This window comes from Thunnus maccoyii, chromosome 6 (genome assembly GCF_910596095.1).
Source record: "Thunnus maccoyii chromosome 6, fThuMac1.1, whole genome shotgun sequence".
Taxonomy (NCBI): domain Eukaryota; kingdom Metazoa; phylum Chordata; class Actinopteri; order Scombriformes; family Scombridae; genus Thunnus; species Thunnus maccoyii.
Window position 1 is genome coordinate 24,219,712 of NC_056538.1, and position 26,313 is coordinate 24,246,024.

The 26,313-nt window shown below is 39.8% G+C and overlaps 2 protein-coding genes and 1 pseudogene across 4 annotated transcripts; all 3 read right to left on the reverse strand.

Moving 5' to 3' along the window:
• Positions 1-1,947: 1,947 nt before the first annotated feature.
• Positions 1,948-14,226, reverse strand: p4ha3 (prolyl 4-hydroxylase, alpha polypeptide III). 3 transcript variants are annotated; one of them, XM_042415313.1, is made up of 14 exons: positions 13,881-14,226; positions 13,647-13,764; positions 12,732-12,886; positions 12,392-12,615; positions 10,068-10,217; positions 9,933-9,984; positions 9,656-9,819; positions 8,331-8,507; positions 5,852-5,916; positions 5,423-5,582; positions 5,252-5,314; positions 4,685-4,753; positions 4,077-4,173; positions 1,948-2,669 (listed from the first exon to the last, which is right to left on the reverse strand). In XM_042415313.1, the coding sequence occupies exons 2-14, from the start codon at positions 13,757-13,759 to the stop codon at positions 2,599-2,601; spliced, it is 1,560 nt and encodes a 519-aa protein (XP_042271247.1). In that variant the 5' UTR covers positions 13,760-13,764; positions 13,881-14,226; the 3' UTR covers positions 1,948-2,598. The 3 variants fall into 3 exon arrangements, with proteins under 3 accessions (XP_042271247.1, XP_042271245.1, XP_042271248.1); XM_042415311.1 differs by having other exon boundaries at positions 13,647-14,226; XM_042415314.1 differs by lacking the exon at positions 13,647-13,764 and having other exon boundaries at positions 13,881-14,224.
• Positions 14,227-15,758: 1,532 nt separating this feature from the next.
• LOC121898226 lies at positions 15,759-16,964 on the reverse strand (annotated as a pseudogene).
• A 3,947-nt stretch (positions 16,965-20,911) lies between these two features.
• LOC121898225 (odorant receptor 131-2-like) lies at positions 20,912-22,550 on the reverse strand. The gene has a single exon (XM_042413153.1). It carries the CDS (start codon positions 22,399-22,401, stop codon positions 21,439-21,441), a length of 963 nt encoding a protein of 320 aa, XP_042269087.1. The 5' UTR covers positions 22,402-22,550; the 3' UTR covers positions 20,912-21,438.
• Positions 22,551-26,313: the final 3,763 nt, after the last annotated feature.

Consider the following 26,313-nt stretch of genomic DNA (forward strand, 5'->3'; position numbering starts at 1 on the left):
AGGCCTGTAAGGAACTACTTGCTGACCTCTGAGACAAAGCAAAGAGCTCTGGGTGTCCCTGTGGAGGAGCATTTTGTAAAGCTTTTTGAGAGCAAAGACTGAACCCTTCACAGCAGATCATACTTTTTTTTATTGCATTAGATGCCAGCATACTTCTTCTCTTTCGATTCAAAAACTGATATTCAGTAACAAAAAAAAAACATGAAATGAAATGTTTGATGAATTGAAATGATCTCAGAAATTTAGTATGATTATTGTAAGTTATGTATTTTTCCTTTAACCACAATTTCTGGCAGTAACTCAATGAAAATGAAAATAAATTAATTCATGAAATTCCTCAGTGTCATGTGTCACTGGGAGAGTCTGTGCCATAGGACTATGTAGTAATTTGCTCATTCTTAAGCCTGTGTGTTGTATTTCTGTTTTACTCTTTAACTGTTGCTGTGCAGTTTGTTAGGTTTCAGTGTCAGTTCTGTACATTTACTGACTCTATAAGTCATCAGCTAGCTGTAAATATGTTGGGAAGGTTCCCAAAATGTTGAAAAGTCTGTCTTTCAGTGTGCAGAAATATTATATGTACTTGACAATGTGCTGAGGTGGACCTAAGGTACACTCATATATGCTTTAGGTAGTCGTCAAACATGTTGGTGGTGAAATCTCTCTCCTGCATAGCAACAAAGCCCTCTGCAGCCATGTTTGTTGTGGTGATCATGGTAACAGAGAGGGCCACTGAGGGTGTATAGGAAGAGTGCAAAGATTTATTTAAAGCTCTGTTCCTTCCAGGAAGTTTATTTTGTTTTTTATTAGACTGCACAAGTCAAACTGAAAACACACATTTGCAGATGATTTGCATTGGAAATAAAACATAACTATACACATACATAACTACAATTTGTGTTTCTATCAATATGACCACAGTAGTTATTAACCTTTTATTAAACAATATTGTATCCAATCTTTTAATCTAAATTGATTAGACACTTAACACTGTTTTTAATAACATGAACCTCATATTGTAGTGAAACTTAGTAGAAAGAGCTTCAGCCAAAGCAGAGCCGTTCTATCCATCAACTCCGAGGGAAAATAATCAAGTCCTGCTGTGTACCCAGGAATGTGCAGCATGTATCCAGTATATGGCCTGTTCTTATATTTTCTGTGAGTAAGAGTGCATGGAGAGTGTTTGTGTACACTCTGGTGAGCTGGAAAGAAAAACTTATAGTATACAGTATCACTCTTGGCAAGGTGAGGTGTTATCCCTCTGTCCCTTATTTTTCATTCTCACCAATTCCTGCTGCTCAAGCAGCAGGGATTCCCAAAAAAAAGAAAAGTGAATTTTAATACTGTGCATGCCCCACCTCACTTGGTTTTTAGATGGGTTATGACCTACTTAGACACTGATATCTGAGATATCTGAGTGGTATGCAGACAGAGTTTGTTGTGTGAGTTCAGACATGAATCAGATGAAGCAGACGGGTTCCAGATCAGTTAGCGTGCAGAGCATGATTAATGAGGGCTAGCCTCTGAAGCTCAATAAGCGTCTGACAGATCTAGTTCATCTATTCCATTACGTCAGTCAGTTACATCAAACCAAATTGAAACAGTCTCCCACAGTGATGACCACATTGTTCAGTCAGCCGGGTATAAACAGCCACACTCACAATGACTCGTTCCTTTGACTCATAGCACCAGTATGAACTGCACTCCTGAGGTCTGAGATGAACAATTACAGAAGAACTTGCACTAAAATCTCTTTAGATAATCTGCAGTGTACCAACCAAACAGGAAAACATGTAAATAGTACATTGAACATTGTTTCTTTAACCCCTTGAACACAGATATTACTCTTAAAGTCACAAAATAATTTTTCCACTCTGTACAACAACGTCACATGTTCTTTGCTTATTTCAGCACTTCATCGAAGGATTATCACACATATGTTGATCAGTATTCAAATCCAAAAGCAGCATTTATTTTTATTTTCCAGTCGCCTTGTGCATCATTTTATATACATTTCACTGTGGCTCAGCCAGGCACATTAGGTATCTCTGTAAACTTTGGCATCCAAACATTTTAAATAAAGTTCTGAGAGTCTGAACAAAGTTCAGCTGTGTTGAACATTTATATTGACAGACCCTGAGAGGGCCTGTGTAGAAAAACTGCTGCATAAGATGCCAGTTTGTAAGCAAACTGTGGGCAGGAGGCAAACAGCCCTGCACAGTTAACTGAAACCAGCACAGTGTGCAAAGGCAGAGGCCTCTCTCCATCCACAGGAACTGGCCAGTAAGAGCAAGAGAGCATTTGGCCTCTTGGGGCTGATTGCCAACTGCCCCACTCCTCCTCCACCCCACCTTCCAAAACGCAGCTCAGCCTTGCACTATCCATGTCCACTGCAGCAGTGTCAGCTGTATGCTCCATGCTCCAGGCTCCCTGGGGCCCGGGTCTCCAATCACAGATGCAGGCTGCCCCTCAACAGCTCTCACCTCCCCTGCCTGTGTGCTCACTTTCTGGCTGCCTCCTTCTCTCCGCCTGCAAGTGTGCCTTGCAATTGTAGAGGCTGGCTCTTGTACTCCAAGGGGCCCAGCTAACGCTCCACCCCTCTCACTCTTCAGGATTCAGGCTGCAACGATGTTGGAACTCTTGGCCGTACTCATGGATCCATTTGTTTGCCACTGAAACATACAGACATTTGGAAACAGTTCAAATATGCTCCATAACAAGATTAAGAGTCTACAGACACACTAGCAACTCTGTGAGGCTGTGCATAGGAACAGAGGTGTTTTGAGCTAAATGCTAATAACAGAAATGATTGATGGTATAATGTTTACCATTTTCACCATCTTAGTTTAGCATGTTAGCATGCTTTGATTTGATAATTAGCTCAAAACACATAGTTAAATTGAGGTTGATGAGAATGTCAGTTTTGCAAGTGATTGGTCAGAACTTTATTGAACAAATTGAAATTTTGACCTCATGATGGTGTTAGAAAAGTCAGATTATCAAGTTATTACAATTCAATCTGATGGGGACATAATGTGCCAAATTTCATGGCAATCCATCCAACAGTTGTTGAGACTTTTCACTCCTAACCATAAAACGTCAACCTCATGGTGGTTCTAGAGGAAAAGTCAAGGGATCCCCACTCACTGGATACTGAGAACTATGAAAGTCTGTGTGCTGAGATACTTCATTAGATAAGTGAAATATTTGACCTGTTGGTGGCGCTAGAGGAAAAGTCAGGGGATCACCAAAGTCATTAAGATTCACTGTTGGGGCACCATCAAAATCTGCACCAAATGCCATGGAAATCCATCCAATAATGGTCGAGATATTTCACTAAAAACAACTACGTCAACCTCACGTTAGCACTGAAGGGAATGTCAGATGGTCACCCAGGTCAATAGGATACATATTCTGAACACATGGAATGTCTGTACAAAATTTCATGGAAATTCATCTGATAGCTGCTTGAGATATTTCAGTCTGGATCAAAGTGGTGGACCGATTGACCGACAGACCGACATTGCCAGCCCTAGAGCCATGCTGGTAGGATGCCTAAAAACAACAGTACAAATTAAAATTATTCTTGTTAAGAGCTTCTTTTAAGCCTTTGAATAATTCAGCTTGAGAACTACATTTTTTATGTTATAGCCTTAATATCTAATTTCTGATAACAATCAGTTTAATGAAACAGGAAATGCTTCTGCAGCTTATTTGTGATTAATATCCTTCTGTTAGTTTAACTAACACACATTTCAGCTGCCAACAGGCAGCAGACATTTAGCTCCCAAGATCAGTGCCTGGTGTCTGAACTGCACTCTGTAACATCTCTAAATGCATAATGCAGCACAGATGTGCCCTAGCTCTCATAGATGGGCTCCTGTACAATATGAATGCTGAACACTGGATAACTGTTATGAGAGACAGACCATGATAATGATGCAAGAAGATTAACGTTTTAAAACAGACAGCAAGGAGTCTGACTAATTCCTGTAATTTGCTATATTTCCATATTCACATCACTTTTTGGCTCTGTTGGCAGCATAATTACATCATACACTGAATATACTGACTCTTACCCCATTTGTCCCCAATAAGCACAGGGCAGCCAGCATGCAGGGTGTCTACATCCCCTTCACCATTTCTATGGAGATTCCACCAGAAGATGGCAGCTTTCTGTGATAAAAAAAAAAGTTAGAAATGTTTTTTGGTCTAAACTTCTCAATTAAAGCTGTGTTCTAACTAAACATATGTGACAAATATTAGGAAATAGGAGCCAAGAACAAGCACTCTTGCAGTTATATTATTTTATTGGTCATCCTATCAGTTTATGAGGTTCAGTTATTTTCTTGCTGCCCAGACAGGAAATGAGATCTCAGTAAAATGAAATGAGAAAGGTTAAACCACAGGGATGGCCTGGTACTGTAAATCTTCCACAGCAGCTCATTCATCAATCCAAAAACAGCCTCAACCTCCACAGAGGCTCAACCATACAATAGCAGTATTGTGGTAAGAAATCTCATGGCTGTTGTTGCTATGATCTGACCTTTTAGCATTTTGACAGCTGCGCCAGAGAATGCGGGTGAGGTGCAGAGTGAGTTGAAAATGCTCTAGTTTCAGGCAAAAATGACATACAGATAAAAAGAGGCTACTTTTAGCTCATCTGAGACATTCGCAGTGTGTTTACCTCCACGACAGGAACACTGAAGTTGGCGTAGATAAAGGCTGTGGACCCACCTGCCTCGACAGAGCTGAGCTGTGGAAAAGGACATTCCTTCAGAATTGTGTCTTGTGTTTATGCGCTCATGTTATGAAAAGCCACTTTCTGTCTGCCACACTGTTTTCAGAGTCTCACGAAAACCTTTATAACCACTTTCATTCAAACTTTCGCTGTGGATTAATTTTGATAACAATAAAATGTTTTTAAAACACAGTTACAAAGCAAAGAAATAGGGCAGGAATACTTAAGTAAATTGTATAATGGAGGTTGGAGACATCTGATTTAAGTTTATTGCATGACAGAATATCTATAAAAGTATAATTTAAAATTTTAAAAGCGTATTTCTGAGGTAAGGTCAGATCTTGTCTGAGCTCTTACGGCAGGTTGTTCCAAAGTCTTGCAGTACTCGTGGCAAAAGCTTGACCTCTTTTTTAATTTAGACTTGGGACAGCCAACAGGAATCTGCCCAAGAAGCTCTGGCAGCTATCTGGACCATAGAGAGTCATAAGAGGGTTAGATGAATACTTCACTCACATATATCATGAAGGTTGCCACTCGGTTCCCGGTTTTCAGCTTGTACACAGGACTCGAAGGTGACTGGTTGCATGAAAATGTAAACAGACATTAAAAAGTTGGTATACGGATAAAAAATGTAAAATATACATTAATCAAGTATTAGAACCTATAAACAAGTCTGTAACTTACGGTAGCGTGGTCAAAGTGAGGTTCATAATGGCCACCAATCCCATAATTCACCACTTGGAGGTACTCGCCATATGGATGCTTCACATTCAGACCTGTGAGCATGGAGATCCTCTGGTCCAGCTTCTCAACAATGGAGTGAGCTGAGACGTTCAGCCATGCACTAGAAGTAAGACATATTGTTAATCATATCTATCAAAATCCTGGTAATCATTTAGGCATTTAACTTTCCTCTTTTGATTTGGATTGAGTATAAGCATTCTCTATTTTATGGACAGAAACTGGCAATTATTTGTGGTTTATTATTTACAAATTACAGCTGATACATGCCATAAATTGTTCTACTGCTCCAACAAATGTATTTTAATTGACTGCAGAAAGATGTACAATTTAAATGACTGATAATAAACAACATGTCATAAACTTTAGTACCTCTTGCTGATGCGATATTCTGCTGTTGCTTGTTTCTCTCCAGCTGCCACAACAGATCTTTTCAACTTGTGAGCAAAGACAGAAAACAAAACATTTCGTGATTGTGATTGTTAGAGCAGCCAAGCTTTGATGTCCAGCTGCAAGCCCTGACAAAATGTGATTAACAGCATGAACACTTGACCCAGTGGCATTTCAAAAATGCAAAACCGAGACCAGATAAGAGCAAAATCAAGAATGCAGATTCAAAAATTGGCAAAAACACAGTTTCAAAAGCTGCCACAATGATGGAATTGCATTCATTTTTCATCTTGTGTGCCCAGTCTTGGGGAGAGGAGGTACGAGTGTGTGAATGAATGTTAATTCTTGACTGAAAATCAATAAGGATGCAAAAATGTGCATAAGTGCCTTCACTGACTTCACCAACACACAGGCATGTCAAAGTTTACCTCGAAGTCTGAGTTTGGAAAGCAGTCTGGGGAAGTCCAGATGTTTCGGACCGCCCTTAAAACTGAGCCTCTGTGATTTATTTAAACTGCAGATTCGTCACACTGCGTTCTGTTCATTTGATTTAAACGTGTTTTTCAGTTTGCAGTGGGTACAAAAACTGGTACAATGCTCTAAAGCAGAAATCTGGTAAAGTGATATTTCTGATGGATTTTGCAGATCAAACTACACAAAATGATGTCATCACAGGCACAAACCATTTCAAAAGAAGGAAAATACTATAAAACTAAGTGAACTTATCATTTCACCCATCAATTCATCACCAAGAAAACCTATTCTCTGCTCAAAACAACGGATCTGTGTTTTTGCTGGATCCCAGGCGGTCCAAATAAGGAACTGCGATCCAGAGAGAACAAAGTGTAAACCGTGGTCATGGTTAACGAATGCTGCTCACTGCTCCAAACTAATACCGTACTCTGGGCCTGTTTTCAATCAACCCACAAGCTGACATAATGATGAAATAAGCACAAGGGTTTCCATCTGAGCAAAGGATGGAAAACTCATTGAATAATGCCAAAACCTCACAGAAACTATAGGGCACCAATTGAGCTAGCCCACCAAATATTTCCTAAAGGAACTGAGTCAGCGTACTGTAAGAAGCTCTGAGGACAATGCTCTGTAGCTTTCATTTAGATGAGCAGAATATTGATAGTTACTGTTGGATAGATACTGATGCAATATGAGAGTGTGCCTGTAGAGCTCAGCAGGATCATGTAGACACTTTGAGGCACTCAGCCAAGTTTTCAGAGTGATATATCCCTCATTCCTTAAAGCCTTACTAAAGGCTGGGAAACGGACCAACTCTTCCTCCACAGGGTCTTTCCAGGATCTTTCCAGCAGGAAAAGGTACACGGTTGGCTTAGACTCCAGCAGCCAGAGAGCCCCACAGCAAGACTGGATAACTAAGTAATAATGCATATTTACAGGAAATGTTTTTATCATGAACACTCTTCCTCTTAATGAAATAAACATAAATTCAATCTTGAGTCATGCACTTGTAGTTAAATGTTGCCTCCTGACTTCAAGATCAGTTTCCTTTTCAGTGTGCTTGTTGCAACAAGAGAGACTAAATGACCCAGAGGAAAACATTGTTCACAACTTCTCAAACATTTAAATGCCGTACTGGACACTGACAACAAAATCTCATTAAGCGAACTTGTTTTTCTGCAGTGAAAGAAAAAGCTCTACACTGCTCATTGTCCAAGAGCAAGAAAACTTTAGAAACAGTGACACTGATGAAAATGTGAGTATTGGTCAGACAAAATAAGTTGCTGTTTTCCTATGAATGCACAGTTCTTGCCAGCATTTGCATTCAAACTGTAAGCCATCTTGAAGGCCGTCTAGGATGAACTAGTTTATAAAGGCAATTGCAAATATGCCTATTAAAGATTGCATTACAAGTGAAAAGACAATTTTAAAGTCATGGTCACAGGCTGCTAATATGATCTCTATCTCTAATGGAAAACTAACAACTTGGAAGATGTCCAGGAGGCTGAAAGAGAAATAGAAATGTGTAGGAAAACGTATAACAGTAATAGAGCAGTGGCAACACCAACATAGGCTAGTTTCTGCTTAAAAAGCCATAGAGACAATATATTTCTAATATATCCCTCCTATCAGTCGATAACAAAATAATTGACTTAAGTCTTAAATTTTAGAATCACAAAAACACTGTGTAACTTCTTTGAGGTACCAGATTTTCACATGGCAACGGCAAAACATTACAGTTCATGTATTTGTTGATTTCAATAAACTTTAACAGACTCTCTTAAACTCTTCCTGTTTTTGTTAGTCCCATGTGGAAAAAAATAGCACAGCCATTGGATGATCTAATTGGATAAACTAAAAAAATGCTTGGTGTTAATTGTAAAGATGTGGCTCTATGTCTTAATTCCTCAAAAGCTGATATATTGGAGACAAATGTTTTGTGGTTTATCCACAAGTGATGAGAAACATGCACACTGCTGGCACTTACTCCTGGCTGAGCGACTCTCTTGACATCTTCAGCCTCTTTGTCAGTGATGAAATCGTGATACAGAACCACATAAGGCTGCAGGCTCAGTACTTCACGTCTTACTGGCTGCAGTAGCAGCCCAGGACTGCCATTGTTGAAATAGTCGCAGAATAGTCTGGGGTTTTTAAAATGCATTGGCTGTTAGAAAGAAACATGATTCTGAAGTCAATTAACAAGGTCAAATCAAGAATTGTTTTTCTTTTTCATCAACAAACAATTTTTCTCTCACCACGTAAGCTTAAAGGGGACGTATCATGCATATTTCCAGGTCTTTTTATTGTGGGGCTTTACTGGAATATATTTGCATTATTTACAGTTCAAAAAACTCCTTATTTGTCTTATAATGGCCCTTTATGCAGCCCCTCAGTTCAGCCTCTGTCTGAAACAGGCCATTTTAGCTCCTCTCTCTTTAAGGCTCCCCTCCCAATGAGCCTACTCTGTTCTGATTGGCCAGATCCCAGAAGCTGCCTCTCAGCAGATTTCCGCTAGTTCCAGAGGCTACATAAGCAAACGGAAGTAGTCTGATTTTGCTTCTTTTTCCTTTTACTTTACAGGAGAAACTATAAACTTCTCAAATACATCTGTAGATGTTCAAGCCTGAATCTGATCTGAAATATGCGAGTGGACAAATAGGCCATAGGACAATCTTAGCAGCAAGGACTGCCAAACAGACGGCCATTTATGGGCATGTGTAAACAATCTGATGTCAGTTTAATGGATCAGCATTGAGATCAGGTTGAAGCCTAGGCTTTTGACTTGAAGGTGGCATTTTAACATACATTCACCTCAAGTTTTAGAACATTAACTAAGTTTAACATAGACAGAATATAAATGACAGAAAAACCCAAGAAGCATGATAAGTCCCCTTTAAAGGAAAATGCAACTTTGAAATTGTTTTACAAGTCTTGACAAGGCAGAGAAAAGTTCAATCACAAACTTGTTTCTGGGAAAATTCTTGGATACAGGTTGAAACAAGAGAACTAACTGAATATGATTTAAATGAAAGAATATACTCCTGCTCTGCTCTGAAACTGCTTATGTAACATCCTCTTTCTACATTTAACTTACCGTTGGCTAAACTGTAAATAACAATTTTTTCCAAACTGAAAAACAATTGAAAATGTTTATATGTGCCTGGTGGAATAAACTTGCATTGAAAAAGCAGCATTCTTGTTCACATGTGGTTAGTATTATACAATTAAGATTACTCTAGTGGTCGTATTAACCTGCCCGGATATTTTCTTGATACACAGTGCGTGCACAGAATGATTAATGGTGGAAAATACCTGAGAGCCTTGGGTCTGGCAGAGTCTCTCATAAGTGTCCCTGGTCCTTAAATAATTGGAAGTGGGTCTCCTCAACCCATCACTCCTGATTGATTTGGGTGGAATCGTAACCAGCAGCTTCTCGTATTTCTCAACATTCTGCAAAACTCTTCCATTCATTGGATCTGAGAAGAAACACATAAGTAGAATAATAAAACATTACAGGACATGTTTCTTTATGAGGTACCAGCAGTGAAGAGAGTTGTATATATATGACAGAGACAAAAAAAAAAATTACCGTGATGCAGTAACTCCTGAGACAGACTAAGAGCATAGGAGACGTTTCCTGTCTGAAACAATGAGAGGAATTTAGAGCAGTGCTATTCATCAAACATTTTACAAGTGCTTGTTTTTCTCGAGGTCTTTCACTGACTTTAAAGTGAGAGAAAGCCAGGTGATCCAGAGCGTCCTCTAAAGTCCCCTCATTCTCAGGGCTCCACTCTCCTCTTGTTCCCCTGAAGAGACGCACCGACTCCTCCATCCACTGCACTGAGTGGTAATAGTCTTCCTGCTCATAGGCCACCTATGAAAAGTGACACCTGGGTTACTTTTAATTACTGATATTTGGCAGTTTAAATGGTATTTGTCCCTGATAGCCATCCCACTCATTCAGATGGCAGCTAAGTGTTGGCATGCTCTGGTGTGTTCTGTTACTAGAGGACTAAATGTGCGCCGGATTGCCATAATGGTTGAGTATCACCTTGATCTTCTGCCCGTTTTGACTTTTCTTGGTCTTATCTAGAGGCTGCAACAGTTACTTTATTTATTTATTAATCTGCCAAATTATTTTCTTGAATAATAGTTTAGTCTATAACAATGTCAGTCTTGATGGACGCTCACAGTTTCTCCAGAGCCTAAAGTGACGTCTTCAAACTATCTATCTATTATCTAAATAGTTGCAGATGAATTTTCTTTTGAAGAGCTAATCAATTAATTGACTATCATGGCTGCTTTAGTCTCATCCATTTAGGGGTTTTGACATCTGGCTTTGTTTCTCAGTCTAGTCCACCTTCATGCATTTTCAAATTTAGAGATTACACCTGGACTAACAACAAAGTACGATTTGGGCTCATAAGAGCTTCTGCAGGAATTTCTCTGTGTTTACGTTCTCACTCCTTCACCACACACATTTGACCAATGAGAGGAAAGAACGTTCTCATCTTGCTTTTACTGATGCATTTTGGTTTGCTTGGAATAAAATGAACCAAGTTTAACAACTCATCCACTGACTCAGACCGGAGAAAACGCACAAGCGGTTTGAAAACACCCTAAAGTACTATTTCCATTCATATTTGACCTTTTCCTAAAGTTGATGAAACATAGACTGTCCAGATGGCCCAGTATCATTCGGAAATGATAAAGGGGAATTTTTTTTTTTCCAAAACCCAGTTTCTATTCAACAAAATGAGTTAAACTCCGTAAATAAATGTTTAAACACAAGCAGCTGTACAAGAACTTTCTGATCATAGAAGTCAACATGATTATAAATCTGACCAAACATTTGATGTCAGCTTTCAGTACATCACAATGTTGAGATTTGATATCAAGCCATCTCAGTGAACGGAGCTACATGTCTGTTGATCCTTAAGAAACACCTTAAGCATTATTTATACATTTAAAAAGTTATGAACACTGTTCTGTCTCAGACTTGCAAACGTGGTCTCAAACCCAGCTTGGAACTGACATGCAGGACTTGATTAAGTAGGTGTTGAGAAAAGGACTGACAGCACCCACATACTGTAGAGACAAGGTGGCATTGGGCTCCTCCCATCACAGATTACAGCCACAATCCCTCCAGACAGCACACAAACACACACAAGCTCAACTCAACTAATCAGACACACTGACTTCGACTTATCTTCCCTGCCATGAGTTTACAACCAGTTCACAACATTACACCCCATAATTTGTGAGCTACGGCAATGGGCTAAAGAGCCAATGAATTTTTAAAAATAGTTTAATAGGAAAAAAGACAAAATAGTCTGCAGAGCTTTTTATTGCCTAAATGAAGCATCAGCGGTAAGAGGATGGTTCCCTCCAACAATTCAAACATCTTTTTAACTTTCTCCTAAAGCAACTGACCAGCTACAACGTTCTGTTTGTTTTGAAGGACAGTTTAACAGCCATATAAAAGCATGTGTAGGCTGACAGCACCCTTAAACTAAGCATCTCTGTTTACAGAATGCCTCAGATAATCTCAGCCTCTGAACAAGTGAAGGCAAGCTCTGCTCTTTTGCTCCAAACACTTCTAGACTTCTGCTGCATGAGATAATGTCTTTTCCATACAGGAGGATGTCTCTCCCACACAGTGCCCTGCCCTTACACATCACCACTGTACATAAACAGTGGAACTTATTGTGGGGAAATCTTTATTTTTCTTTCTTTCATATTTGTATAATATTATATTCATCTTGATATTAAAATTATTCCCAGGCACGTAATGGGAAGAATTCCACTTTTTCCAGGCTGACTGTCCCACCACACAATGACTGACAGGTTTGGACTAAAACTATTTTGCAGACCTTTGGAATGAGACGTTAATCAGGGATGGAAATTTTCACCGCATCCTCCAAAAATCTCTCCATTTCATTACCTCACATGAGCACTCATAGCTTATTTTACAGAAAGATAACAGACTTCTTTCAACACTCCCATCACACTTCTTTGCCATATAAAGGAAAGTCATGCATGCTGTACCTTTCCAACCAAAAAGCAGTCATCACCAGATAGTGGGACAGACACTGCAGGTATGCAGATATCAATAGGTTTGCCATTAGTGACCCTCTGGAATCGACCTCTTGCCAGACTCGCAACTTGGAGAGCATACACATCCTGTAGTCTCATCAGCCCCTTAGCGGCCCCCTGGAGGTCTTCCAGTTTGGGCAGACCGGCCTCTTCCTCCTCGTAACTGGACCTGAGGGCTGGACAGCAGAAAGGCCAAAAGGTGAACGGGGGGCGGGGGTTGGGTGGTGACAGCAGAGAAGTGGGTGGAAGGCGCTTAGTTATCACCACCAGATGTGTCTGTAAAGAAGCCAACCTTGTGTGTTCTCCATGGCTTCATTGCTGTAGACGACGTTCAGCCACTCTGAGTGCAGGCGCTTGATCAGAGTGAATGCCACCAGCGGGTTCGCCATCGCAGCCGCAGGACCTTTGTAAACTTGAGCGTGCAGGTCAGACACTTTGGCATAAAAACTGTAGGGAAAGAACAGAGACTGTGACTAACCTGCAGGAAGCCGCTATCATCATCATCATCATTATATCGGGGCAGATGAATAAAAGCTGATCAATTACTGTTTTAACTTGCATGATCAAAAGGGCTCATATAAATATAAATTGGTAGGGAGTGACCCACCAATTTATATTAAAGTTTCAAGACTTGTTCCCCTTCAGTCATCTTGATTCTAGTTTAATGGAGGTTTCTGACTGGACGAATGTACCGCCTGTAAAACCTAACATTTCATTTTCCTTCTAGTTAATATTATCCCAATAGGTTTTGACAGTATAAGTCAAATATGAGCTAATGATGTTTGTCATTTCTGTGTCAGAAAAATGAGATCCAAATGAGGTTTACTATTTGATTTGGATGCAGGACTCCCAGCTGTGAATCAGAAAATGTGACCACATCCTGTTAAAACCTCCACATGTGCTGTCATCATCATTTCTAAAAGCTTGTTCCATTATTATTCACTGTCTGTGAAACTACTCCAGGATTTGTCACCGATTGGTCTTGTGTCTCTGCTATTAGGAGAGATTCAAGTTTTTCTCCAACTAAAACAAAGCTGTGGATTAGTGTGGATTTTTCCTTTATTTCTCCATAGACTGTTTCCCTACAGAGAGGTACAGAGCTGTTTCTGGCGCTTTTTCACTACTAGACTGATTATTTACACTTCTGGCATGCAAATGACAAGGAATGCTATCTCTTATCAAAAATCTCTGCATGCCTGTCACTCACCGTTTGATGTCCTCCAGTCTCTCCACCTCGTGGTCAATATAAGTTCTCAAGTAATTGATCAGCTTCCGTTCAACACTGATCGCCTGCTTTACGTTCAGCAGCGACGTATACATTTCACCTACAGAAACGGGGATCACAGCTGAAGCCAGGAGACCCCAATTTATGTAAACACATGCAATGCACTTCATCTCCAAGGCAGAGAATAAGGCTGGCGTAACTCCAGCAGCTACTGACTGTTTCCTCTCAGTGTACTGAACAGCACTGAGGATCTTCAGGGTTTGCGCCTCCTGGCTCTCCCCTGATTCACAAACGTGCCTCTACAGTCCTCTCTGGGATCTCCTTCAGGTCTGAGATCAGCTTTCTGTTCATGGGACAGACCTGCAGCCTGCATTCAAAGCACAAGCACTTTCACATTACTGCGCGCACGTGACAGCTTTATTAGCTCAATAATCACAAAAATAGGCTGCGTAAAAGTTTATTGAGTTTGTGTCCAGCGCCAGTTTGTGATTAAACCAGCTGCACGTTCAGTTTGTGCTTGGCTGCATGCAAATTAATTATACCACGGTATCATCATTCATTTACTTTAAAAAAATGTTTTGTTTTTTAAAATTAGGCTGAATCTTATGTGTATTTCATGTTAAATCTTTAATCAAATACTTGTGCATATTGGTGTTGAGTTTGGAGTTGTAGCGACACCTGCAGGTTGATGTTATGCACAACAAGCTGCAGTAATAAAACTGCACAGTTCAGATATTTCAGCATTTGAGTGAGAAAGAGAGAGAGCAGTAAATTATCGCTATACAGTGTTATTTCATATTAATATATGTGCTATTTAAACAGTAGTAGATAGATAGATAAAGTAAAAGATAGATAGAGTACTTTATTAATCCCAAATGGAAATTACACAGTGGTACAGCAGCCACTTAATATAAATCAGAAAAAACAAAAATGATGGGCTGAGTAAAAAAAAAAAAAAAAAAAAAAAAAAGCTAAATAATTATCATCACAAAATAAGCTAACTTAAATATAAAAATAAATAGTGGCATTAGTAATTTGATTTGCTGGAAAATAACACAAGAAACCAGCATACTATGAATTTATAGGGAACAACTTATTAAAAATTATTATTTTCCGCCAAAACAAATAAATGCATCATTTTATAACTAAGTGTATGACATGCATGCATAAAAATGTACAATAACAGAATAATTATGTAGTATTTTGATATCTGTTCTGTATAGTTTCCCTGTCATAGAAAGTGCAAATATAAAAACTGCACAGAAATGGTATTATTCAAATTCATAGTTAAATTTTGATAAAGAAAGTACACATTTTCACACATAATTTGAATATTTGGGTCCCCAAGGGTGACAACGCCTTACAGGATTGTTTTAATTATTTCTTATGGTTGAGATATTTAACCTATGAGACCTGTAACACAGTCTGACAAAAATCAAATATGATAACTTATGTATACACATTCAATTCATACATGATTTACATCCAAATATTACAATGCTTATCTGAAAGTAGGGCTTGAAATACAAAGCACAGATTGTCTGATTTCTGAGTTTTTGTCTTTTAAATATTTGTGCATATAGAGCCTAATAAAGGTAAGTGGCAGAAGGCCAGAAGCGTTTTGAGTCAGCCTCCCTGCAACTCAGTCACACAGTTCATCATAAATCTTGTGTGATCAGCACTGCAACCAGAATTGGAGACTGAATCTAAACTTTACTGTAGAGCACCTTGAATTAACTCTCTCCTTATTGATGATACTGGGTTAGATGTACAGTCATGGCCTGGTTTATATTTAACTGAGGTAGATCTATAAAACTGTTGAACTTGTCTCTAAAAACGGTGCCAATGTGTAAATAAAAGAAAGGGGTTATGATTGCTCTCTGAGGGCAGCAGACGGTAAAAGAGTTTTATTCTGTTAATGAGAAATTCTTGTTTAGAGTTTTTGATTTTTTTTCAGCATTTATAAATGTTTTATAGTTTGTAAATCTTCAGATTACAATGAAACTTAATCATTTGTTGTATTTCTATATAAAGAAAATATTTTAAACATGACAAATACATCTTTTGTCATTTGTATATTTTATTTAAGAGCTGTGTCAAAACTAAATCAGTCAGTTTAAAAAGCAGTCCTGCGGTTTGCCTCTGACACGTGGTTTGACCTTGTTTGTGCAGCAGAGGAAAGTTTTCCCAATGTAGACCCTGAGACTCTGATCCCGAAAACCGTAGATGAGCGGGCTGAGAAAGCGTGGAATGAGGACGAAACAGAAGTAATTGAAAAAGGCGATGTCTTCTGGTAGCCAGTTGGCATGCAGCACTATGAGAGTTTCAGTGATGGGGAGAGTGTAAGCCAACATGCACAGCAATAGCTGAAAGCCATGCAGCAGCACAGTGTGCATGGCTTTGCTCACAGACACTCGGTCTTGTCTCATCTTCCTGGTTTCCAGCAGGATTCTCACATATGTGAAGAGGATGATGACAGCCACAACTGCAAAGAAGAGCACACTCGCAGCTGCTCTGATTAATGTCTGGATTGGACATGAGTTGATGACGAAAGGTTTACAAAGCACAGGGGTAGAGGAGGCATCCACAGCAGGGTCACATTTCTCGATGGAGTAGTCAATGACAGGGGAGATACAGCTGATGAGCCACAGAGACAGTATAATGATTCAGATGCGGTCTGAGCGCCAGGTGGCTGGGCACTGGAGAGGATAGATGATGGCAACGTATCGCTCCAGTGACATGGTGGCCAGGATTAAGGATGTGTTCTGGAAAGTGACTGTAGATATGAACAGCAGAGGAACACAGTAGACAATGGCAAATTTTACCTGGCCCATGACAAAGAGGAAGAGCAAGACAGAGGACAGGAGCTGAAGGGTGTCATTGACTAGCATGTAGGCAAACAGGATGTAGCGTGAGGTGTCCAGAAACTGCCTGTGAGATGCAAAGATGTGAAGCATGAGGACAATGAAGCAGAGGAAGACGCAGAAGAAGGGGATAACCACACACACTTTGATTATCACAGACAGGCTTTTGTGGGATGTTGCATTGAGTGGAAATTCAGTCAGATTCTGCATTTTTTCATGTGCACGTGGACTGGAGCAAACCTGTTAAAGAGATAAATAACTTAAAGGCCTTTGTACATACTGAGAAATTTAAAATAAATACACAGTTATTATCTAAATAGGATTAAAATAAAGATTAAAGAGCAGCATACTGTCTATAAATGCTTAACAATTGAGAGACAAACACCAATTTTGTCAAGAAAAAATACCTTGTCTTTCCTCATTAACCCTTTTAAAGAGACTATTTGCACTTTTAACAATGTATACATTTCCACATTCAGAATTAATGATCACTCACCTAAGAATGTTTTCATCAGTCAGATGAACTGACCGAGCTTTATACTTATCATACAATGTTTCTTCAACGAGAAACATCTCTGGGATGATCCTCCCCTTATCTGATGTGTTTGGTCTGGTTCCAGTATATTTGATTCAGGCCTGATTCCTCCAGAGATACATTAATTCCATGCTATCGTCATGAAGCATTATTTTTCTCATTAGCAACACATTTCAGTAGGGAGATGGGACTAATGGGTTAATAATGAAGCTAATGTGTAGTACATGTAGAGACATTATTGATGTGGTTTACCAGACAATCAAACAGGCAGTCAAGTCAATGATGTATAGCATAAGAATGATACAAAAAAGAACATTTTCCATTTGAGTACAACAATGAAAAATCTTCTAAGTGACGTTCCACTGACCAGCAAACAGTAAGAACCAGGAACAAAAACCCAGGCAAAAGCTTTATTTCTCACATTTATTTTTTTTCTTACATCTAATAATCCCATATTCATGCACAATCACAGTGTATTCTTTGCACCATGGCTTGAGCAATTTTATTTGATGCTACCGGTAGTTACTTTGCATATTCAGATTATACACACAAAAAAATGATGTGGTTATAAAATATGCATTTTATCGATTAAAGCAAAGAAAAGTGTATGAAGTAGTTAAATCTAGTTGCAGCTTGACCAGCTGCAACATTAAAATGCTGCTTACACGATGCATCGATTACAATAATCCAATAATCAAATTATCAGTGACAATCCACATGTCCCATGTCTACTACTACTATTGTCATTATTAGTCATATTACTGTAGGTATGTCAATGAATGAATGAACATGACTTTCCTCCCAAAACTTCACCAGCATGTTGATTTCCTAACAAGAGGAGACAACATTTTGGACCTGGTCTACACTACCCACAAAGGGGCATACAAGGCCTCACCCCTGCCCCACATCGGACTCTCTGATCACATCACTGTTATGCTAATACCAGCATACAGTCCAAGAGTGAAAGTCACCAAACCGGTTCAGAAGCAGGTACGGGTGTGGCCAGAGGGGGCCTCCTCTGCCCTCCAAGACTGCTTTGACACAACAGACTGGGAAATGTTTAAGCAGGCAGCCACACACAACAACCTCACAGACATTGAGGAGTACACAGACACTGTTACTTCTTATATCAGCAAGTGCATCGATGATGTGACCCACACAAAAACCATCATCACTCGGGCTAACCAGAAGCCATGGCTGACAGGGGATGTCCATCGGCTGCTGAGGGCCAGAGACAACGCCTACAGAGCTGGGGATGAAACTGGCCTGAGAACAGCAAGAGCCAACCTGTCCCGCGGCATCAGGTAAACAACACAGGAATACACAAACAAGATAACCAGCCAATTTAAAGACTGCAGAGACACACGGAGCCTGTGGCAGGGCATTCAGACCATCACGGACTGTAAACCCGCACCACAGCTCTGCGACAGCAACATCTCTCTGCTCAACAACCTCAACAGCTTCTTTGCACGTTTTGAAGCACAAAACAACACACGCCCACAGAAGACTCCACCCCCCTCCCACGATCAGACTCTGTGCCTGTCAGCTGCCAGCGTGAAGAGGACACTCTTCGCCATCAACACACGCAAGTCAACAGGTCCAGACAACATCCCTGGTCGTGTGCTGAAGGACTGCGCAGAGGAGCTTAAAGATGTCTTCAAAGATATATTTAATACCTCGCTGAGGCAGGCTACCGTTCCATCATGTTTGAAGTCCACCATCATCATACCTGTGCCAAAGACACCCGCTCCATCCAGCTTCAATGACTACCGCCCTGTGGCACTGACCCCCATCATCACGAAGTGCTTTGAACGGTTAGTCATGTCACATATTAAATCCATCCTACCCCCACCCTGGACCCCTTCCAGTTTGCATACTGGGCCAAACGGTCCACAGAGGATACAATCTGTTCTGCTCTCCACCCAGTCCTCACCCACCTGGACACAAAAGACTCATATGTGAGAATGCTGTTCGTAGACTTCAGTTCAGCATTAAACACCATAATCCCACAACAGCTAATCAGTAAACTGGACCAGCTGGGGCTCAACACCTCCCTCTGCAACTGGTTGCTGGACTTCCTTAGTGAAAGGCCACAAGCAGTACGAGTCGGCAACAACATCTCGAGCAGCATCACACTCAGCACAGGGTCCCCCCAAGGCTGTGTGCTCAGTCCCCTGCTCTTCACCCTGCTGACTCATGACTGCACACCAACCTGCAGCTCAAATCACATGGTGAAGTTCGCGGACGATACAACTCTGGTGGGTCTCATTACCAAGGATGATGAGACCCACTACAGGAAGGAGGTCAAACTTCTGACCACGTGGTGCAAAGACAACAACCTCCTGCTAAACGTCAGCAAGACCAAGAGATAGTTGGTGACTTCCGGAGAGGCCACACTCAACACCCTCCACTGACCATCAATGGTGGAGAGAGTGAGAGAGTGAGCAGCACCAAATTCCTGGGGGTGCACATCAGTGAGGACCTATCCTGGACCACCAACACTGCATCACTGGCGAAGACAGCACAGCGGCGCCTCTACTTCCTCCACAAACTTAAGCAAGCGGGAGCTCCCCCTCCCATCATGTGCACTTTCTACCGGGGCACCATTGAGAGCATATTGTCCAGCTGTATCGCTGTGTGGGGTGGGAGCTGCACCATCCAGAACTGGAAAACCCTGCAGCGCATCGTGAACACAGCTGGAAGGATCATTGGTGCCCCACTCCCCTTCCTGCAAGACATTTATAACACCCATCTCACCCGCAAAGCGACCATGATTGTGTGCGACGCCAGCCACCCCGCACACAGTCTGTTCAGCCTCCTGCCATCAGGGAGAAGGTACCGAAGCCTCCGTGCCCGCTCCACCAGACTCACTAACTGCTTCATACACCAGGCTGTCGGGAGGCTGAACTCTCTCCCCACCCTCCCACTCCCTCCTGGACACCCTGGACTCTGAACCCTGACCTTCAGAAACGGACTGTCTTTTGCACTACTACTGCACAATATCATGCTGCTGCACTATTTGCACTACAGGACAATATATATTTTATTTTTTTATTTTATTTATTATTATAGCATAGTCTTTTTTTTAGTATAAGTCTATTTGTTGTGCACTTTTTTGTCTTACTTGTCTTACTTTAATGTTGCCACCACGGGATACTGAGAAACGTTTTCTCTATTCTTCTGTATGTTTGGCACATGTAGAGAATTGACAAATAAAAATCTTGAATCTTGAATCTTGAATATTTCATCCTGTATATTTTGACCTTAACTTCTTCCTCCACATGGTTGCTGTGGTTACTGATGGTCCTGCTCAGCTGTGTGGATCTAGGCGTGTACAAGCTGTGTGAAGACAGGAGCTACAACCTACAACTTAGTGTGACCCCTGCACTTTTATAAGTGGGAAGTGAGAAATTTTCATTATATTCGTATTTCATTGTTAGAGTGTTGAGGTACAGGAAAAAGAACATGCACCAGCTATATGCTGACAATCTCTATAAAAACATTTATTTGTTGTTACAAAATAAAAATGGTATCAAGCAAACTACATAGTTCACTCACTGTTCAGTGTGAGACTTCAGTAATAGTGATTGGAGTAAAGTCAATGCCAGTAATCCAAGTAGTATGTAACCTAAAACCTCAAGCTAACTAAAATACATGGTATTTACAGATAGATAGATAAAGTAAAAGACTTTATTAATCCCAAATGGAAATTACACAGTGGTACAGCAGCCACTTAATATAAATCAGAAAGAACAAAAATGATGGGCTGAGTAAAAAAAAAAAAAAAAAGATGCTAAATTATTATCACAAAATAAGCTAACTTAAATATAAAAATAAATAGTGGCATTAGTAATTTGATTTGTTGGAAAATAACACAAGAAACCAGCATACAATGAAATTATAGGGAACAACTTATTAAAAATTATTATTTTCCCCCAAAACAAATAAATGCATCATTTTATAACTAAGTGTATGACATGCATGCATAAAAATGTACAATCAAAGAATAATTACATCGTATATTGATATCTGTTCTGTATAGTTTCCCTGTCATAGAAAGTGCAAATATAAAAACTGCACAGAAATGCAGTATTATTCAAATTCATAGTTAAATTATGACAAAGAAAGTACACATTTTCACACATAATTTGAATATTTGGGTCCCCAAGGGTGACAACGCCTTACAGGATTGTTTTAATTATTTCTTATGGTTTAGATATTTATTTATAAATGTTTTATAGTTTGTAAATCTTCAGATTATTATGAAACTTAATCATTTGTTGTATTTCTATATAAAGAAAATATTTTAAACATGACAAATACATCTTTTGTCGTTTGTATATTTTATTTAAGAGCTGTGTCAAAACTAAATCAGTCAGTTTAAAAAGCAGTCCTGCGGTTTGCCTCTGACACGTGGTTTGACCTTGTTTGTGCAGCAGAGGAAAGTTTTCCCAATGTAGACCCTGAGACTCTGATCCCGAAAACCGTAGATGAGCGGGCTGAGAAAGCGTGGAATGAGGATGAAACAGAAGTAATTGAAAAAGGCGATGTCTTCTGGTAGCCAGTTGGCATGCAGCACTATGAGAGTTTCAGTGATGGGGAGAGTGTAGGCCAACATGCACAGCAACAGCTGAAAGCCGTGCAGCAGCACAGTGTGCATGGCTTTGCTCACAGACACTCGGTCTTGTCTCATCTTCCTGGTTTCCAGCAGGATTCTCATGTATGTGAAGAGGATGATGACAGCCACAACTGCAAAGAAGAGCACACTCACAGCAACTTTGATTAATGTCTGGATTGGAGATAAGTTGATGACGACAGGTTTACAAAGCACAGGGGTAGAGAAGGCATCCACAGCAGGGTAACGTTTCCCGATGGAGTGGTCAATGACAGGGGAGATACAGCTGATGAGCCACAGAGACAGTATAATGATCCAGATGCGGTCTGAGCGCCAGGTGGCCGGGCACTGGAGAGGATAGAAGATGGCAACGTAACGCTCCAGTGACATGGTGGCCAGGATTAAGGGTGTGTTCTGGAAAGTGACTGTGGATATGAACAGCAGAGGAACACAGTAGACAATGGCAAATTTTACCTGGCCCATGACAAAGAGGAAGAGCAAGACAGAGGACAGGAGCTGAAGGGTGTCATTGACTAGCATGTAGGCAAACAGGATGTAGCGTGAGGTGTCCAGAAACTGCCTGTGAGATGCAAAGATGTGAAGCATGAGGACAATGAAGCAGAGGAAGACGCAGAAGAAGGGGATAACCACACACACTTTGATTATCACAGACAGTCTTTTGTGGGATGTTGCATTGAGTGGAAATTCAGTCAGATTCTGCATTTTTTCATGTGCACGTGGACTGGAGCAAACCTGTTAAAGAGAGAAATCACTTAAAGGCCTTTGTACATACTGAGAAATTTAAAATAAATACACAGTTATTATCTAAATAGGATTAAAATACAGATTAAAGAGCAGCATACTGTCTATAAATGCTTAACAATTGAGAGACAAACACCAATTTCGTCAAGAAAAAATACCTTGTCTTTCCTCATTAACCCTTTTAAAGAGACTATTTGCACTTTTAACAATTTATACATTTCCACATTCAGAATTAATGATCACTCACCTAAGACTGTTTTCATCAGTCAGATGAACTGACCGAGCTTTATACTTATCATACAATGTTTCTTCAACGAGAAACATCTCTGGGATGATCCTCCCCTTATCTGATATGTTTGGTCTGGTTCCAGTATGTTTGATTCAGGCATGATTCCTCCAGAGATACATTAATTCCATGCTATCGTCATGAAGCATTATTTTTCTCATTAGCAACACATTTCAGTAGGGAGATGGGGCTAATGGGTTAATAATGAAGCTAATGTGTAGTACATGTAGAGACATTATTGATGTGGTTTACCAGACAATCAAACAGGCAGTCAAGTCAATGATGTATAGCATAAGAATGATAGAAAAAAGAACATTTTCCATTTGAGTACAACAATAAAAAATCTTCCATGTGACGTTCCACTGACCAGCAAACAGTAAGAACCAGGAACAAAAACCCAGGCAAAAGCTTTATTTCTCATATTTATTTTTTTCCTAACATCTAATAATCCCATATTCATGTACAATCACAGTGTATTCTTTGCACCATGGCTTGAGTAATTTTATTTGATGCTACCAGTAGTTACTTTGCATATTCAGATTATACACACAAAAAAATGATGTGGTTATGAAATATGCATTTTATTGATTAAAGCAAAGAAAAGTGTATGAAGTAGTTAAATCTAGTTGCAGCTTGACCAGCTGCAACATTAAAATGCTGCTTACACGATGCATCGATTACAATAATCCAATAATCAAATTATCAATGACAATCCACATGTCCCATGTCTACTACTACTATTGTCATTATTAGTCATATTACTGTAGTTATGTCAATGACTGAATGAACATATTGCATCCTGTATGTTTTGACCTTAACCTCTTCCTCCACATGGTTGCCGTAGTTACTGATGGTCCTGCTCAGCTGTGTGGATCTAGGCATGTACAAGCTGTGTGAAGACGGGAGCTACAACCTGCAAGTTAGTGTGACCCCTGCACTTTTATAAGTGGGAAGTGAGAAATTTTCATTATATTCGTATTTCATTGTTAGAGTGTTGAGGCAAAATAAAAATGGTATCAAGCAAACTACATAGTTCACTCACTGTTCAGTGTGAGACTTCAGTAATAGTGGTTGGAGTAAAGTCAATGCCAGTAATCCAAGTAGTATGTAACCTAAAACCTCAAGCTAACTAAAATACATGGGTACAGTTTTTCAGACAGAATTGGCCAAATGCTTTGAAGTTGTCCAGTAACTTATACCAAAATGTGGTTGTCTTTATGGTTTTCAGTTTATGGGTAGACAGTTGCTAAAGCTTGTGGTAGGCTGTCAGTTCAGTTCTGTGTGCATTGTGCTTGTGCCAAAGAAGACCACACGCGCGCGCACACACACACACACACACACACACACACACACACACACACACACACACACACACACAGACATGTGTAATGTTAAAGGAAATCACAAATTCTATTCTATAATGTTATTAGGACCCATGAGATGCATACATTTAAATGATCCTGACTGCATTCTCTCTCTCTTTGTAGTATTACAGTTATGCACCTGTTTGGTTGTAAATTTAGCTTCAAGACGGAGCAAAGACACCATCACAAAAAACTTTACTCTGGTCCATGGTTAGTTTTAGACTCCCTAATTTATGTATTCCACCTTGCACAATTTGTGCATTAATATCTGTTCATGTTTCTCTCTTTCACTAAATCAACCAATCTTACTGTGGAGGACTGGAGGTTATGGTCATAATGTCTTGATCTCTCCTGATTGTTGACAAGGAAACATGTACACCAACATCCTGGAGAGCATTCTTGACTTGCTGTGCAGTCATGAAGGGGGTTTCTGACTGGAGGAATGTACCGCCTGTAAAACCTAACATTTCATTTTCCTCCTAGTTAATATTATCCCAATAGGTTTTGACAGTATAAGTCAAATATGAGCTAATGATGTTTGTCATTTCTGTGTCAGAAAAATGAGATCCAAATGAGGTTTACTATTTGATTTGGATGCAGGACTCCCAGCTGTGAATCAGAAAATGTGACCACATCCTGTTAAAACCTCCACATCTGCTGTCATCATCATTTCTAAAGCTTGTTCAATTATTATTCACTGTCTGTGAAACAACTCCAGGATTTGTCACCGATCGGTCTTGTGTCTCTGCTATTAGGAGAGATTCAAGTTTTTCTCCAACTAAAACAAAGCTGTGGATTAGTGTGGATTTTTCCTTTATTTCTCCATAGACTGTTTCCCTACAGAGAGGTACAAGGCTGTATCTGGCGTTTTTTCACTACTAGACTGATTATTTACACTTCTGGCATGCAAATGACAAGGAATGCTATCTCTTATCAAAAATCTCTGCATGCCTGTCACTCACCGTTTGATGTCCTCCAGTCTCTCCACCTCGTGGTCAATATAAGTTCTCAAGTAATTGATCAGCTTCCGTTCAACACTGATCGCCTGCTTTACGTTCAGCAGCGACGTATACATTTCACCTACAGAAACGGGGATCACAGCTGAAGCCAGGAGACCCCAATTTATGTAAACACATGCAATGCACTTCATCTCCAAGACAGAGAATAAAGCTGGCGTTACTCCAGCAGCTACTGACTGTTTCCTCTCAGTGTACTGAACAGCACTGAGGATCTTCAGGGTTTGTGCCTCCTGGCTCTCCCCTGGTTCACAAACGTGCCTCTACAGTCCTCTCTGGGATCTCCTTCAGGTCTGAGATCAGCTTTTTGTTCATGGGACAGACCTGCAGCCTGCACTCAAAGCACAAGCACTTTCACATTACCGCGCGCACGTGACAGCTTTATTAGTTCAATAATCACAAAAATAGGCTGCGAAAAGTTTATTGAGTTTGTGTCCAGCGCCAGTTTGTGATTAAACCAGCTGCACGTTCAATTTGTGCTTGGCTGCATGCAAATTAATTATACCACGGTATCATCATTCATTTACTTTAAAAAAAAAAGTTTTTTAAAAATTAAATCTTATGTGTATTTCATATTAAATCTTTAATCAAATACTTGTGCATATTGGTATTGAGTTTGGAGTTGTAGCGACACCTGCAGGTTGATGTTATGCACAACAAGCTGCAGTAATAAAACTGCACAGTTCAGATATTTCAGCATTTGAGTGAGAAAGAGAGAGAGCAGTAAATTATCGCTATACAGTGTTATTTCATATTATTATATGTGCTATTTAAACAGTAGTAGATAGATAGATGAAGTAAAAGATAGATAGAGTACTTTATTAATCCCAAATGGAAATTACACAGTGGTACAGCAGCCACTTAATATAAATCAGAAAAAACAAAAATGATGGGCTGAGTAAAAAAAAAAAAAAGCTAAATTATTATCACAAAATAAGCTAACTTAAATATAAAAATAAATAGTGGCATTAGTAATTTGATTTGCTGGAAACCAGCATACAATGAATTTATAGGGAACAACTTATTAAAAATTATTATTTTCCCCCAAAACAAATAAATGCATCATTTTATAACTAAGTGTATGACATGCATGCATAAAAATGTACAATCAAAGAATAATTATGTAGTATATTGATATCTGATCTGTATAGTTTCCCTGTCATAGAAAGTGCAAATATAAAAACTGCACAGAAATGGTATTATTCAA